At 34.8% G+C, this 12,364-nt stretch overlaps 2 protein-coding genes and 1 long non-coding RNA gene across 3 annotated transcripts in view; 1 reads left to right on the top strand and 2 right to left on the bottom strand.

Moving 5' to 3' along the window:
• Positions 1-5,108, bottom strand: part of LOC119613200 — a 7,878-nt gene extending 2,770 nt beyond the window's left edge. Inside the window, exon 1 of the long non-coding RNA XR_005232211.1 lies at positions 4,423-5,108. This is a non-coding gene — a long non-coding RNA (uncharacterized LOC119613200). The remainder of the gene's footprint in view (positions 1-4,422) is intronic.
• A 1,743-nt stretch (positions 5,109-6,851) lies between these two features.
• LOC119613201 (elongation factor 1-gamma) lies at positions 6,852-9,000 on the top strand. Its single transcript, XM_037969146.1, has 3 exons — positions 6,852-6,975; positions 7,122-7,271; positions 7,441-9,000. The coding sequence occupies exons 1-3, from the start codon at positions 6,964-6,966 to the stop codon at positions 8,551-8,553; spliced, it is 1,275 nt and encodes a 424-aa protein (XP_037825074.1). The 5' UTR covers positions 6,852-6,963; the 3' UTR covers positions 8,554-9,000.
• A 1,404-nt stretch (positions 9,001-10,404) lies between these two features.
• Positions 10,405-12,273, bottom strand: LOC119613203 (CDGSH iron-sulfur domain-containing protein 2 homolog). Its single transcript, XM_037969148.1, has 4 exons — positions 12,207-12,273; positions 12,009-12,131; positions 10,890-11,110; positions 10,405-10,816 (listed from the first exon to the last, which is right to left on the bottom strand). The coding sequence occupies exons 2-4, from the start codon at positions 12,103-12,105 to the stop codon at positions 10,730-10,732; spliced, it is 405 nt and encodes a 134-aa protein (XP_037825076.1). The 5' UTR covers positions 12,106-12,131; positions 12,207-12,273; the 3' UTR covers positions 10,405-10,729.
• Between the last annotated feature and the right edge of the window lie 91 nt (positions 12,274-12,364).

The following is a 12,364-nucleotide window of genomic DNA, read 5'->3' as shown; positions in this document are numbered from 1 at the left end:
TATCTATCTATCTATCTATCTATCTATCTATCTATCTATCTATCTATCTATCATCTATCTACCTATCTATCTACCTATCTATCATCTATCTATCTATCTATCTATCTATCTATCTATCTATCTATCTAGCTATCTACTATCTATTTCTATCTATCTATCTATCTATCTATCTATCTATCTATCTATCTATCTATCTATCTATCTATCTATCTATCTATCTATCTATCTACATATGTATATACCTTTCAATTCATTGAAAACCTTAAACATCTTTCATGTGCAAAATTAACTTTACAGCAAAAGATTGCATAATTACTGAATCATTTATTACTTGTTATTACTCTATCAAGTAGTATTACTACAACAAATTATCCAGGGTCATGGTTTTAATTAAAATAAAACAATTTTAAAAATCGTTCATTATGTATTAAATGAAAAACAGTTAGAAAAAAATGAACCAACAGAACACTAATAAAATTTCAGTTTGTTATTAAAAAGTGTTCATAAATAGACCAGAGAAATCTCTACGAGGGGAACAAAATGCAAAAACCACCAAGAGTTCAGAGAATTTTCTTTAAAAAGAGAATATGGCTAGAATTTTGTTTAAACCAGGAGACTTTTATTTCCATTTTCAAAAATTTTATTTAGAAAATCCGTGATTTGCAAAAATTAGTCTCGATTGGCATCGCTAATATCAGCATACAACTTTACCAAACGAAGAAAAGAAGCATTTCATAAATTTCACAACTAAATGCTAATAAATAAATCAATTAAAAAATATTGTATAATGATTGCAAAGGTGATAACAATATATTACCTACAAATCTTAACTGTTATCAATAGTTTTTAAGTTTATCAAATATGTATTATACCTATTGATTATTTTCCATTTGCAAACTAATAACAGGGGAAACAAATTTGTCTAATAACATAATATTATTATGAAAAATAACTAAGCGCAAATGGGAAATTAAATTTTCTTATAGAAAATACAGAAAAAAATTATATTTAAAATGTTTTTTTATAGAAAAATTGATAAAAAAAAAAAGTTGTAATTTTCAATTAAAAAAAAGTGTAGTTATTACTCCCCGCCGTCATAAAATGTAGTGGCAGCAGCACTAGTAAATTGTAGTAGAAAAATAGTACAAATAGTAGTAGACGACATCGTAATAGTAATTCTGCAATGAAGGTCATGTTGCATTGAATACCTAATGTTAAGGTAGGCTTAACGAGAAAATTTAATATTGTTGTTTTTTCTTTCTATTCAACTTAATAAACAAACAATATAGTACTTAGGAATAAATAAATAACAGGGGAGATGCTGCAATAAATAAATAAAAATCCAACAACATCAAACTGTTATTAAAAATGAATGACACATTGCTAGAAGTGAAAAGAAAAAAGTAAAATAAACTCACTTATTCATACACCTAAAATCATCACAACAATTAGACAATTAAAATACAACAACAAAATATGGGGAGATTTTGCTAAACTCATACACCCCAAAAAAAAAAGCAAATATATGAAAAGAGCAACAAAAAATAACAGTTATCTAAGGTTAGGTAACATTGTAATGTAAAAAAAATGGCAATATCAACAATTCACAGACTGTAAAAAATATTAAAATTCATCACAGCAGAGAGACGGGAAAGTAAGTGATGCAAAGTGTAAGAGAGAGTGAGAAAGTGTTGGTGATGCCACGGATAAGGGATTTGATATCTTTCAATTGAAAATTAAATAAAGAATATTATAATTGTAATTTCTAAACAGTTGATTTACTTCAATCAAAAGTTTTACAGGTGTAGAATGAAAGTATTATCAAGTTTAAGTTTAGAATTAGGACCAAATAAATCTATATGGGAAGGCTCCAGAGGTCTTTGGAGTTGTTGTAACAGTTCAACCATGGCCGACAGTTTCCAGGGGAATATATTTTCGGTTAATACAGCTGTCGCTTGGTTGAAAATTTTTGGTCGAGTATGACTCGGTCGATTCTTTATTATTATGCCATGGACTAGACTATAGACTATACTATAGTCAATAGAATAAACTAATACTAGACTAGACTAGACTATAGACTAGACTATAGACTAGACTATAGACTAGACATAGACTAGACTATAGACTAGACTATAGACTAGACTATAGACTAGACTATAGACTAGACTATAGACCTAGACTATAGACTAGACTATAGACTAGACTATAGATAGACTATAGACTAGACTATAGACTAGACTAATAGACTAGACTATAGACTAGACTGTAGACTAGACTATAGACTAACTATAGACTAGACTATAGACTAGACTATAGACTAGCCGATAGACTAGACTATAGACTAGACTATAGAACTAGACTATAGATTAGACTAAAGACTAGACTATAGACTAGACTATAGACTAGAACATAGACTAGACTACTAGACCTTAGACTATAGACTAGACGATAGACTAGACTATAGACTAGGACTATAGACTAGACTTAGACGAGACTATAGACTTAGGAAGATAGATCTAGACTATAGACTAGACGATAGACCTAGACTATAGACTAGACGAGACTAACTATAGACTAGACTATAGACTAAGACCTATAGACTATAAGACTATAGACTAGACTATAGACTAGACTATAGACTAGACTATAAGACTAGACTATAGACTAGAACTATAGACTAGACTATAGACTAGACTATAGACTAGACTATAGACTAGACTATAGACTAGACTATAGACTAGACTATAGACTAGACTATAGACTAGACTATAGACTAGACTATAGACTAGACTATATAGACTAGACTATAGACTAGACTATAGACTAGACTATAGACTAGACTATAGACTAGACTATAGACTAGACTATAGACTAGACTATAGACTAGACTATAGACTAGACTATAGACTAGACTATAGACTAGACTATAGACTAGACTATAGACTAGACTATAGACTAGACTTTATACTAGACTTAGACTAGACTATAGACTAGACTATAGACTAGACTATAGACTAACTATAGACTAGACTATAGACTAGACTATAGACTAGACTAGACTAGACTAGACTAGACTATAGACTGGACTATAGACTAGACTATAGACTAGACTATAGACTAGACTATAGACTAGACTATAGACTAGACTATAGACTAGACTATAGACTAGACTATAGACTAGACTATAGACTAGACTATAGACTAGACTATAGACTAGACTATAGACTAGACTATAGACTAGACTATAGACTAGACTATGACTAGACTATAGACTAGACTATAGACTAGACTATAGACTAGACTATAGACTAGACTATAGACTATACTAGAGACAGACTATAGACTAGACTATAGACTAGACTATAGACTAGACTATAGACTAGACTATAGACTAGACTATAGACTAGACTATAGACTAGACTATAGACTAGACATAGACTAGACTAGACTATAGTCTAGACTATAGACTAGACTATAGACTAGACTATAGACTAGACTATAGACTAGACTATAGACTAGACTATAGACTAGACTATAGACTAGACTATAGACTAGACTATAGACTAGACTATAGACTAGACTATAGACTAGACTATAGACTAGACTATAGACTAGACTATAGACTAGACTATAGACTAGACTATAGACTAGACTATAGACTAGACTATAGACTAGACTATAGACTAGACTATAGACTAGACTTAGACTAGACTATAGACTACTATAGACTAGACTATAGACTAGACTATAGACTGACTATAGACTAGACTATAGACTAGACTATAGACTAGACTATAGACTAGACTATAGACTAGACTATAGACTAGACTATAGACTAGACTATAGACTAGACTATAGACTAGACTATAGACTAGACTATAGACTAGACTATAGACTAGACTATAGACTAGACTATAGACTAGACTATAGACTAGACTATAGACTAGACTATAGACTAGTCTAGAGACTACCCTATAGACTAAACTATAGACTTGACTATAGACTAGACTATAGACTATACTATAGACTAAAGACTAGAATATAGACTAGAATATAGACCAGACTATAGACCAGACTATAGGACATATTAAAAAAACTCAAACATTTTTTTTATAATCTTAAAAAATATTTACAATTACGTTGATCTATCTACAATTTCCAAGCCATGTTCAGGAATTTATCAACACAGCACATCTGGCATCACCACACCTTCATCGCAGCGATGAGAAAAAGGTGGCATAAATAAGAGAGAGTGAGTGAAAGAAAAAAACCGAAAGGAGAATAGTTGAAAAATAAACGAGAGTAACTAAATTATTTATTTAGCTTTGTTTATATGTTATTTTACATGACAAAATGTTGTAAATGTATTTCAATTAATGCAAATTTCATTTTTTTCTTAATATTATTTAATTTAAAACTTACATATTTTGCTTGAATACCAAACATTTGTGGCTTGAGATTAAAAAAAATAAAAAATGTGTATTTCCTTTTGCCAGAACGACGATATTAAAACATCAAAAACGTCCACCAACAGCCAACGTCTATTTCCAGCTCAACAAATTAATTGGCCCATAAAAAACTGCATAAAGTTTTAATTAAGTTTTACTTTTTTCTCATTTCAACACCTTTTAATGATTTTTTCTTCTTTCCGTCCAGACACTTTTACTAGTTGTCACAAATTTTCTTTTAAGATCTTTCAATGCTTAAAATTTTTTAATTAAAAAGAAATTTTCCTTTATTAATTATATGTTCAAAAAAATTTTCACTTTGATTTACTATTTTTTTTTCTTTTTGCTTTTTTATTAGTTTTTTTCTTTACGTTTTCTTTTTCCGTTTTTTCCACGCAAGTCGCAAAAAAGTTTCTTTTTGTAAAAGTTTTCTTTAGAAATTATCCCAATATTTGTGGTAATTTCTAGTTAATTTTTGGTGGTAGTCGTTCTTTAGTTTTTAAATTAAACTTTAAAACACAATTTATTAAATAAATTTTGATTTTATTTGGAGAAATTAATGAAAAATTGCACGGCCGGTTCTAACACGGCTGATATTCCATTTTTTCGAGTACTCGTTATGTAAAAAAAAATATTTAAAACTCGTTACTTACGTTTGACAGCAAAACAGCGAGTAGTCACACAGAGCCACACTGGCGACAGCTAAATTCCATAACGCCGTTACTTAACATCATAAACGTCAGTGACATTTTTTAAACTGTTTAGAGTAGACAAAATTACAAAAATTGTTCAAATGAAGTTATAAAATCCTAAATTTTAACAAGGTTATTAAAATACTAAATGAAATGTAGGAAAAATGTGAATTGTGTAGAGGTCGACGTAAAATGTAAAGTTGTTTTACGACGTCAATTTTTAAATGAAAGTGCGGCTAACCTTTTGTTTTTTTTTACGGCTGAACCGGCTAAAGTCTTTGGACTTCAATGACAGGTGTAATGACAACTGGCAATGAAGGAATGAAATGAAAGTGCTGCCATACGTATGTTTTTGCAATTAACCCTTTGGCATGATGAACATAAGATGGAGTAGTATATGTTGACATTGATGTAAGAAATATGAATTTTTAACTTTATGCATGCAGGAGGAATGGACTGCAAGTAGTAAGTAAGTAAGTAAGTAAGTAAGTAAGTAAGTAAGTAAGTAAGTAAGTAAGTAAGTAAGTACGTAAGTACAGTACGTACGTAAGTACGTCCGTCCGTCCGTCCGTCCGTCCGTCCGTCCGTCCGTCAGTCCGTCCGTCCGTCCGTCGTCGTCCGTCCGTCCGTCCGTCCGTCGTCCGTCCGTCGTCCGTCCGTCCGTCCGTCCGTCCGTCCGTCGTCCGTCCGTCCGTCCGTCCGTCCGTCCGTCCGTCCGTCCGTCCGTCCGTCGTCCGTCGTCCGTCCGTCCGTCCGTCCGTCGTCCGTCGTCCGTCCGTCCGTCGTCCGTCCGTCGTCCGTCTCCGTCCGTCCGTCCGTCCGTCCGTCCGTCGTCCGTCCGTCCGTCCGTCCGTCCGTCCGTCCGTCTCCGTCCGTCCGTCCGCGTCGTCCGTCCTCGTCGTCCGTCCGTCCGTCCGTCCGTCCGTCCGTCCGTCCGTCCGTCCGTCCGTCCGTCGTCGTCCGTCCGTCCGTCCTCCGTCCGTCCGTCCGTCCGTCCGTCCGTCGTCGTCCGTCGTCCGTCGTCCGTCCGTCCGTCCGTCCGTCCGTCCGTCCGTCCGTCCGTCCGTCGTCCGTCCGTCCGTCCGTCCGTCCGTCCGTCCGTCCGTCCGTCGTCCGTCCGTCCGTCCGTCCGTCCGTCCGTCCGTCCCGTCTCCGTCCGTCCGTCGTCCGTCCGTCCGTCCGTCCGTCCGTCCGTCCGTCCGTCCGTGTCCGTCCGTCCGTCCGTCCGTCCGTCCGTCCGTCCGTCCGTCCTCGTCCGTCCGTCCGTCCTCGTCCGTCCGTCCGTCCGTCGTCCGTCCGTCCGTCCTCCGTCCGTCCGTCCGTCCGTCCGTCCGTCCGTCCGTCCGTCCGTCCGTCGTGTCCCGTCCGTCCGTCTCCGTCCGTCCGTCCGTCCGTCCGTCCGTCCGTCCGTCCGTCCGTCCGTCCGTCCGTCCGTCCGTCCTCCGTCGTCCGTCCGTCGTCCGTCCGTCCGTCCGTCCGTCCGTCCGTCGTCCGTCGTCCTCGTCCGTCCGTCCGTCCGTCGTCCGTCGTCCGTCCGTCGTCCTCCGTCCGTCCGTCCTTCCGTCCCCCTCCTTCCTTCTCACCCCTCCTAAGCTCTTTTCCCTCTCTCTCTTTATCTGCCCTTCTTCCCTATTTCCCTCGCCCCGCGCCGCTATCTTTTTCTCCTCCCCTTTTCCCCCCCCCTGATGTTCCTTTCCCCACCCCCCTCTTTTTTTCTCCTATTTGACTTCGGCACATTTTTCTTTGACATTTGCTGTTGTCACACACACACGGTGTCTAAAATTTGCGGCTGTCAAACTTCTTTCTCTCCGGCAAAATCAACGATGGCGACAGGAGTAAGTAAAATTTTTCACCTAAATTAATTTGCAAATATCTAAAACATCGCAAAAAATTTATTTTCAAATGGAATGAAAATAGTTGCTAAACCCAGAAGAGCATCCATACTAATATTGTTTTTGTATTATTTTCTTTAACAATTTAGACTATTTACACATACCCAGAAAATTTCCGTGCCTACAAGGCATTGATTGCTGCCCAATATTCGGGTGCTCAAGTAAAAGTTGCTGATAACTTTGTTTTCGGCGAAACAAACAAATCGGCTGAATTCTTGAAGAAGTTCCCCAGTGGCAAGGTAAGTTGTAGTGAAAAGTGTGCGAAAAATTGTGTAAACGTCATCAACGGTCATTTACACTCGTAAAGCCGCCTAATAACGTCATCACCTAAATTGAGGTTAGGTTGCAAATGTTAATTTCTTATTTTTTCTCTTGTCATTTTCATGTTGCGTGCTTGTGTGTGTGTAGGTGCCTGCTTTCGAAACCTCGAATGGCAAATACCTTAGCGAATCGAACGCCATCGCTTTCTTCTTGGCCAGTGAACAATTGCGTGGTGGCAAATGCCCCTTCGCCCAAGCTCAGGTCCAACAATGGTTGTCTTTCGCCGACAACGAAGTCGTCCCTGCCTCCTGTGCCTTGGTATTCCCCTTGTTGGGCATCATGCCCCAACAAAAGGGCAGCACTGCCAAACAAGATGTCGAAGTTGTTTTGGATTTGTTGAACAAGAAATTCTTGGAATCCACCTACTTGGTTGGTGAACGCATCACTTTGGCCGATATTGTTGTATTCTGCAGCTTGTTGCACGTCTACCAATACGTCTTGGATGAGGCTGCCCGCAAGCCCTACACCAACCTCAACCGTTGGTTCAACACCATCCTCCACCAAAAGCAAGTGCAAGCCGTAGTCAAGAACTACACCATCTGCGAAAAGGCTTTGGTCTTCGACCCTAAGAAGTACGCCGAATTCCAAGCCAAGACCGGTGGCAAGCAACAAAAGCCCAAGGAAGAAAAGAAACAAGAAAAGAAACCCGCTGCTAAGAAGGAAGAACCCAAAGAAGAGCTCGATGCTGCCGATGAGGCCCTTGCTGCCGAACCCAAGTCCAAGGATCCCTTCGATGCCATGCCCAAGGGCACCTTCAACTTTGACGACTTCAAGCGTGTCTACTCCAACGAAGAGGAGAAGGTCTCCATTCCCTACTTCTGGGAAAAGTTCGACCCCGAACACTACTCCATCTGGTTCGGTGAATACAAATACAACGAGGAACTCACCAAGACCTTCATGTCTTGCAATCTCATCTCCGGCATGTTCCAACGTCTCGACAAGATGCGCAAGCAGGCCTTCGCCTCCGTCTGCTTGTTCGGTGAAGAGAACAACTCCTCCATCTCCGGTATCTGGGTATGGCGTGGACAAGATCTCGCCTTCACTTTGTCTCCCGATTGGCAAGTCGATTACGAAGTCTACGACTGGAAGAAATTGGATGCCAAATCCGAGGAAACCAAGAAATTGGTTGAACAATACTTCTCCTGGTCCGGTACCGACAAACAAGGCCGCAAATTCAACCAAGGCAAAATCTTCAAATAAACTAATAAAGACTCCAACAATAACAACAACTGTAATAAAAACATCATTATCAAGAACTATGGCCGCTTTAGCAGCATGATTAAAAAAAAAAACAGGAGCCGCCGCTAACTAATATTTATGTTAAATTTCATTTTAAGTCTTGTGTCCCATTATTTAGATTTTTTAAAAATCTTAGTACTAGTAGTGTTAAAAAACTATATGGCCATATATAGAGAACATCAAGATACGGCTTGTTTGTCTGATTGTATTTTGCATTGTACTATTTTTTTTTTTAATTATTCTCGCCTATTTTTTTATATATGTAATTAAAAAAAAGAAAACAAATGTTTTTGTAATACATTTTCCACAAAAAACTCAAATACAACTTTGGTTTTTCTTATTATTTATTCGAACTTTATTTTCTTTATTTTTAATAGAAATAAAAGAACTACTTGCAACAAAACTAAATTGCAACAATTGCTGCTGCATTTTGTTTTATCAATTTTTCTTGTAAGCGCTGAATTAGAACAGCTGTTTTTGGATGTAAACAATCAGCAATAATTGCTGAATTTGCTCTGCTGCACTTGCAGGAATTATGAAAAACGTGTGTGTGTGGATGGTGTAAATTTACACTGAAAGAAAAAAGCCCAAAAATAGTGCTAAATTTAAATATTTATTTAAAAAAAAAGTTACGAAAATTTCACTTTACTGCGAAAAAGTGAATTTCAAAAAAAAAAAAAAAAAAATTACTTTTAGAGGGGAAAAGTTTTTTTTGAATAAAATTTTATTTTTTATGAGGAAAAAGTGATTTTTTGAAGAAAATTTCACTTTAAGAGGGGAAATGATTTTTTTCTATTAAAATTTCACTTTTAATAGGAAAATGTTTTTTCTATTCAAATTTATTTTTTTGAAGGATAAAGTGATTTCTGACGAAAATTTGATTTTGCGGCGAAAAAGTCATTTTGGAAGAAAATTTCATATTTAGAGAGGAAAAGTGATTTTTCGATTAAAACTAAATTTTTTGAAGGAAAAAGTGATTTCTGACGAAAATTTGACTTTGCGGCGAAAAAGTAATTTTGGAAGAAAATTTCATATTTAGAGAGGAAAAGTAATTTTTTGATTAAAACTTCATTTTTGAAGGAAAAAGTGATTTCTGGCGAAAATTTGGCTTTGCGGCGAAAAAGAGATTTTTCTATTAAAATTAATTTTTTTAGGTGAAAAGTAGTTATTTAGTGAAAATTCGATTTTTGAGGCGAAAAAGTTTATTAGAGCGAAAAAGTAAAAAAATTCAGTTGTCCTGGAAAAAAATTAAATTTTGGAGCGAAAAAGTGATTTCCAGCTAAAAGTTGTTTTTCCGTTGAAAAGTTACTTTTGTATCGAAGAAGTGTTTTTCTATTGAAAAATAATTTTAAGTGAAAATTTCACTTTTAGGACGGAAAACTTTTATTTGTTTTATATGACTTTTGGAGCATATAAGAGATAACGATTTTGAGACAAAAAGTGATTTCTGGATTCATTTTTGGGAGGAAAGCTTTTCATTTTTGGGAAACGAAAAACTATTTTTACTTAGTGGTGATCGCCTCAAAAATGTTACTAGAACATTTTTGAGGCGAAAAACTTGTTTTCAAAAAAGTGAAATGTTTACGTTTGTGGCGTAAAAGTTTTCTCACTTTGTGGCGATAATATTTCACATTTGCAACAAAAACGTATATTTCTATTAAAAATTTCACATTTTGATACAAATATTTAAAATTTTAAGCTAAAAATTTAATTTTATTTTAAAAACTTCCTATTTTGCACATTTTTTATGAAAAGGACCAATTTTAAATGGAATAAATTATAAGTTTTGTCATTTAAAATTAAAGAAATCTATTATGTTTTTTTGTTTCAATATTTATTTTGTTACACACTGTATTATTTCATTCTAATTAATTAAACTATTGTCTTAAGCACAACAAAACTGGGTTTTTTTTGCGAAAATCTGCCACAATTTAAATATTAAATTTTTAGAGAAATGTATTCTTTTTTAAACAATAAACTATTTGACACCAGATGAGAAAGCTTTCAAAGACAAACGGGTGCTAATATCATAAACGTAATTAAAACAAAAAAAAATGAAAAAATGAAAAATAAAACAGCAAAAAACGAAAATATTCAAAATTAATAGTAAAAAATATCATCGATATTAATTTAATATTTAAGAGTTTCTCTTGAGCACTACAGGACCAACATTGTCACCGGTTTGCTTATTGTGTTCACCATGGCTGCCATCACAATAGGGCCACTGTTGGATAGAAAACAAGAAAAACCCATATTAGGGTTTATGAAGAATTACAATTTTTTCATGAAAAACTTACATTCTTTGTTTTCCAGCAACGACAGAAGGCAGCCTTTTCGGCAATATTTTCAATATCAATCATATCAACAACTTTAGCTTCATGTTTGCGTACCGATTGATTGCATATGCCGGCTTTGGAGCAGCCACCTTTACGAGCAGCTGGGCAATAGGCCAAATAAATGGTATAACCAATACCAGCAGCAACGGCAGTGGGTGGAATGAGGGATAACCAATCTTTGACTGAAATTAAAAATCATAATTTTAATCAAAATTTAATTTAAAAAATATTAGTAAAAATTTAATTTTTTGTGACTAAATTTTTTCGAATTTTTAGTGAAAATTTTACTTTTGGTGATTTTCTTTTGGTGACTTTAAATTTTTCCGATTTTTTTGTAAAAATTTAACATTTGGTGATTTTCTAAAGAACGTTTCACTTATGATTTTTTAGTAAAAATTTCAATTTCATGATTTTCTAGTGAAAAATTCACTTTTAGTAATTCTCTATCGGAAATTTAATTTTTGGTGATTTTATAGTGAAATTTTCATTTTTTTTTTTTGTGATTTTCTAGTTAAAATTTCACTTTTTGTGATTTTCTAGTGAAAATTTTACTTTTTTTGAGAATGCCAGCACTCTCTCATTCCCACTACAACAATAATAACAACAACATTTACAATAGAATCATGTCATTCTACAATAAAAACAAAGACAAAAACACGAGTAAATTTTCTGTTCTATAAGCAATAAACATGATAAAATAAAGACAAAAAATAAAACGGACAAAAAAAAACATTCCAAAGGTGCTTAAATGTGAAAAAGACTGCTATTGCATAATCTTTTTTCTAAAACAATTAAAAAAACACTTTTTTAAACAAAAAACACAAACTACTATATATAATGACCGAAAGTCTTACAAAAAACTAATTAAATAAAAATTTAACCAAGATATCAATTATAAAGATAAAGAGCAAAAGCCCCAAAAAAATTGAAATTAAACTAAAAACACTATTTTTGCAAAAAAGAAAAACAACTAATCTATATGACCTGATTTTGGTGTTAATAAATGAGCTTGCACTACAACTGCAATTTTTCCTTCAATTATCAAGTACAAACAAAATAAAATTAAACAATTAAACTTACATGACAATTTAAACCAGCCCGAGAAGGTATCGGGTACAGGCAAACTGGACAAATAATTTGGCAGGGTTTCCTTAACAAGTCCCGAAATGCTATTCATTTTGTTTTTGTATCAATCTCGTAAAGCTTTAAAAAAAAATTAATGTTTTTTATTTAACAAAACAGTAATAAAATTTAACTAATTTTCTACCAACTACGTACTAAAAAATACCGAAAGAACTGAAGTCTTTTCTTAACTTTCTTTTAGGCAATTGACATTGTTAATGTGGTTAAATAGAAAATGAAGCGATATGGCAAACTTTTCTATTCATTTAATGTGGCCAGATTAAATATTGAGGGGAAAGAAAGAAAGCAGGAAA

Source organism: Lucilia sericata, unplaced genomic scaffold (genome assembly GCF_015586225.1).
Source record: "Lucilia sericata isolate MDLA Ls3-8-SP2 unplaced genomic scaffold, ASM1558622v1 Contig002010F_arrow, whole genome shotgun sequence".
NCBI classification, from domain to species: Eukaryota; Metazoa; Arthropoda; class Insecta; order Diptera; family Calliphoridae; genus Lucilia; species Lucilia sericata.
The sequence above is the reverse complement of the archived record's forward strand: the minus strand, read 5'-3'. Positions and strand labels throughout refer to the sequence as shown.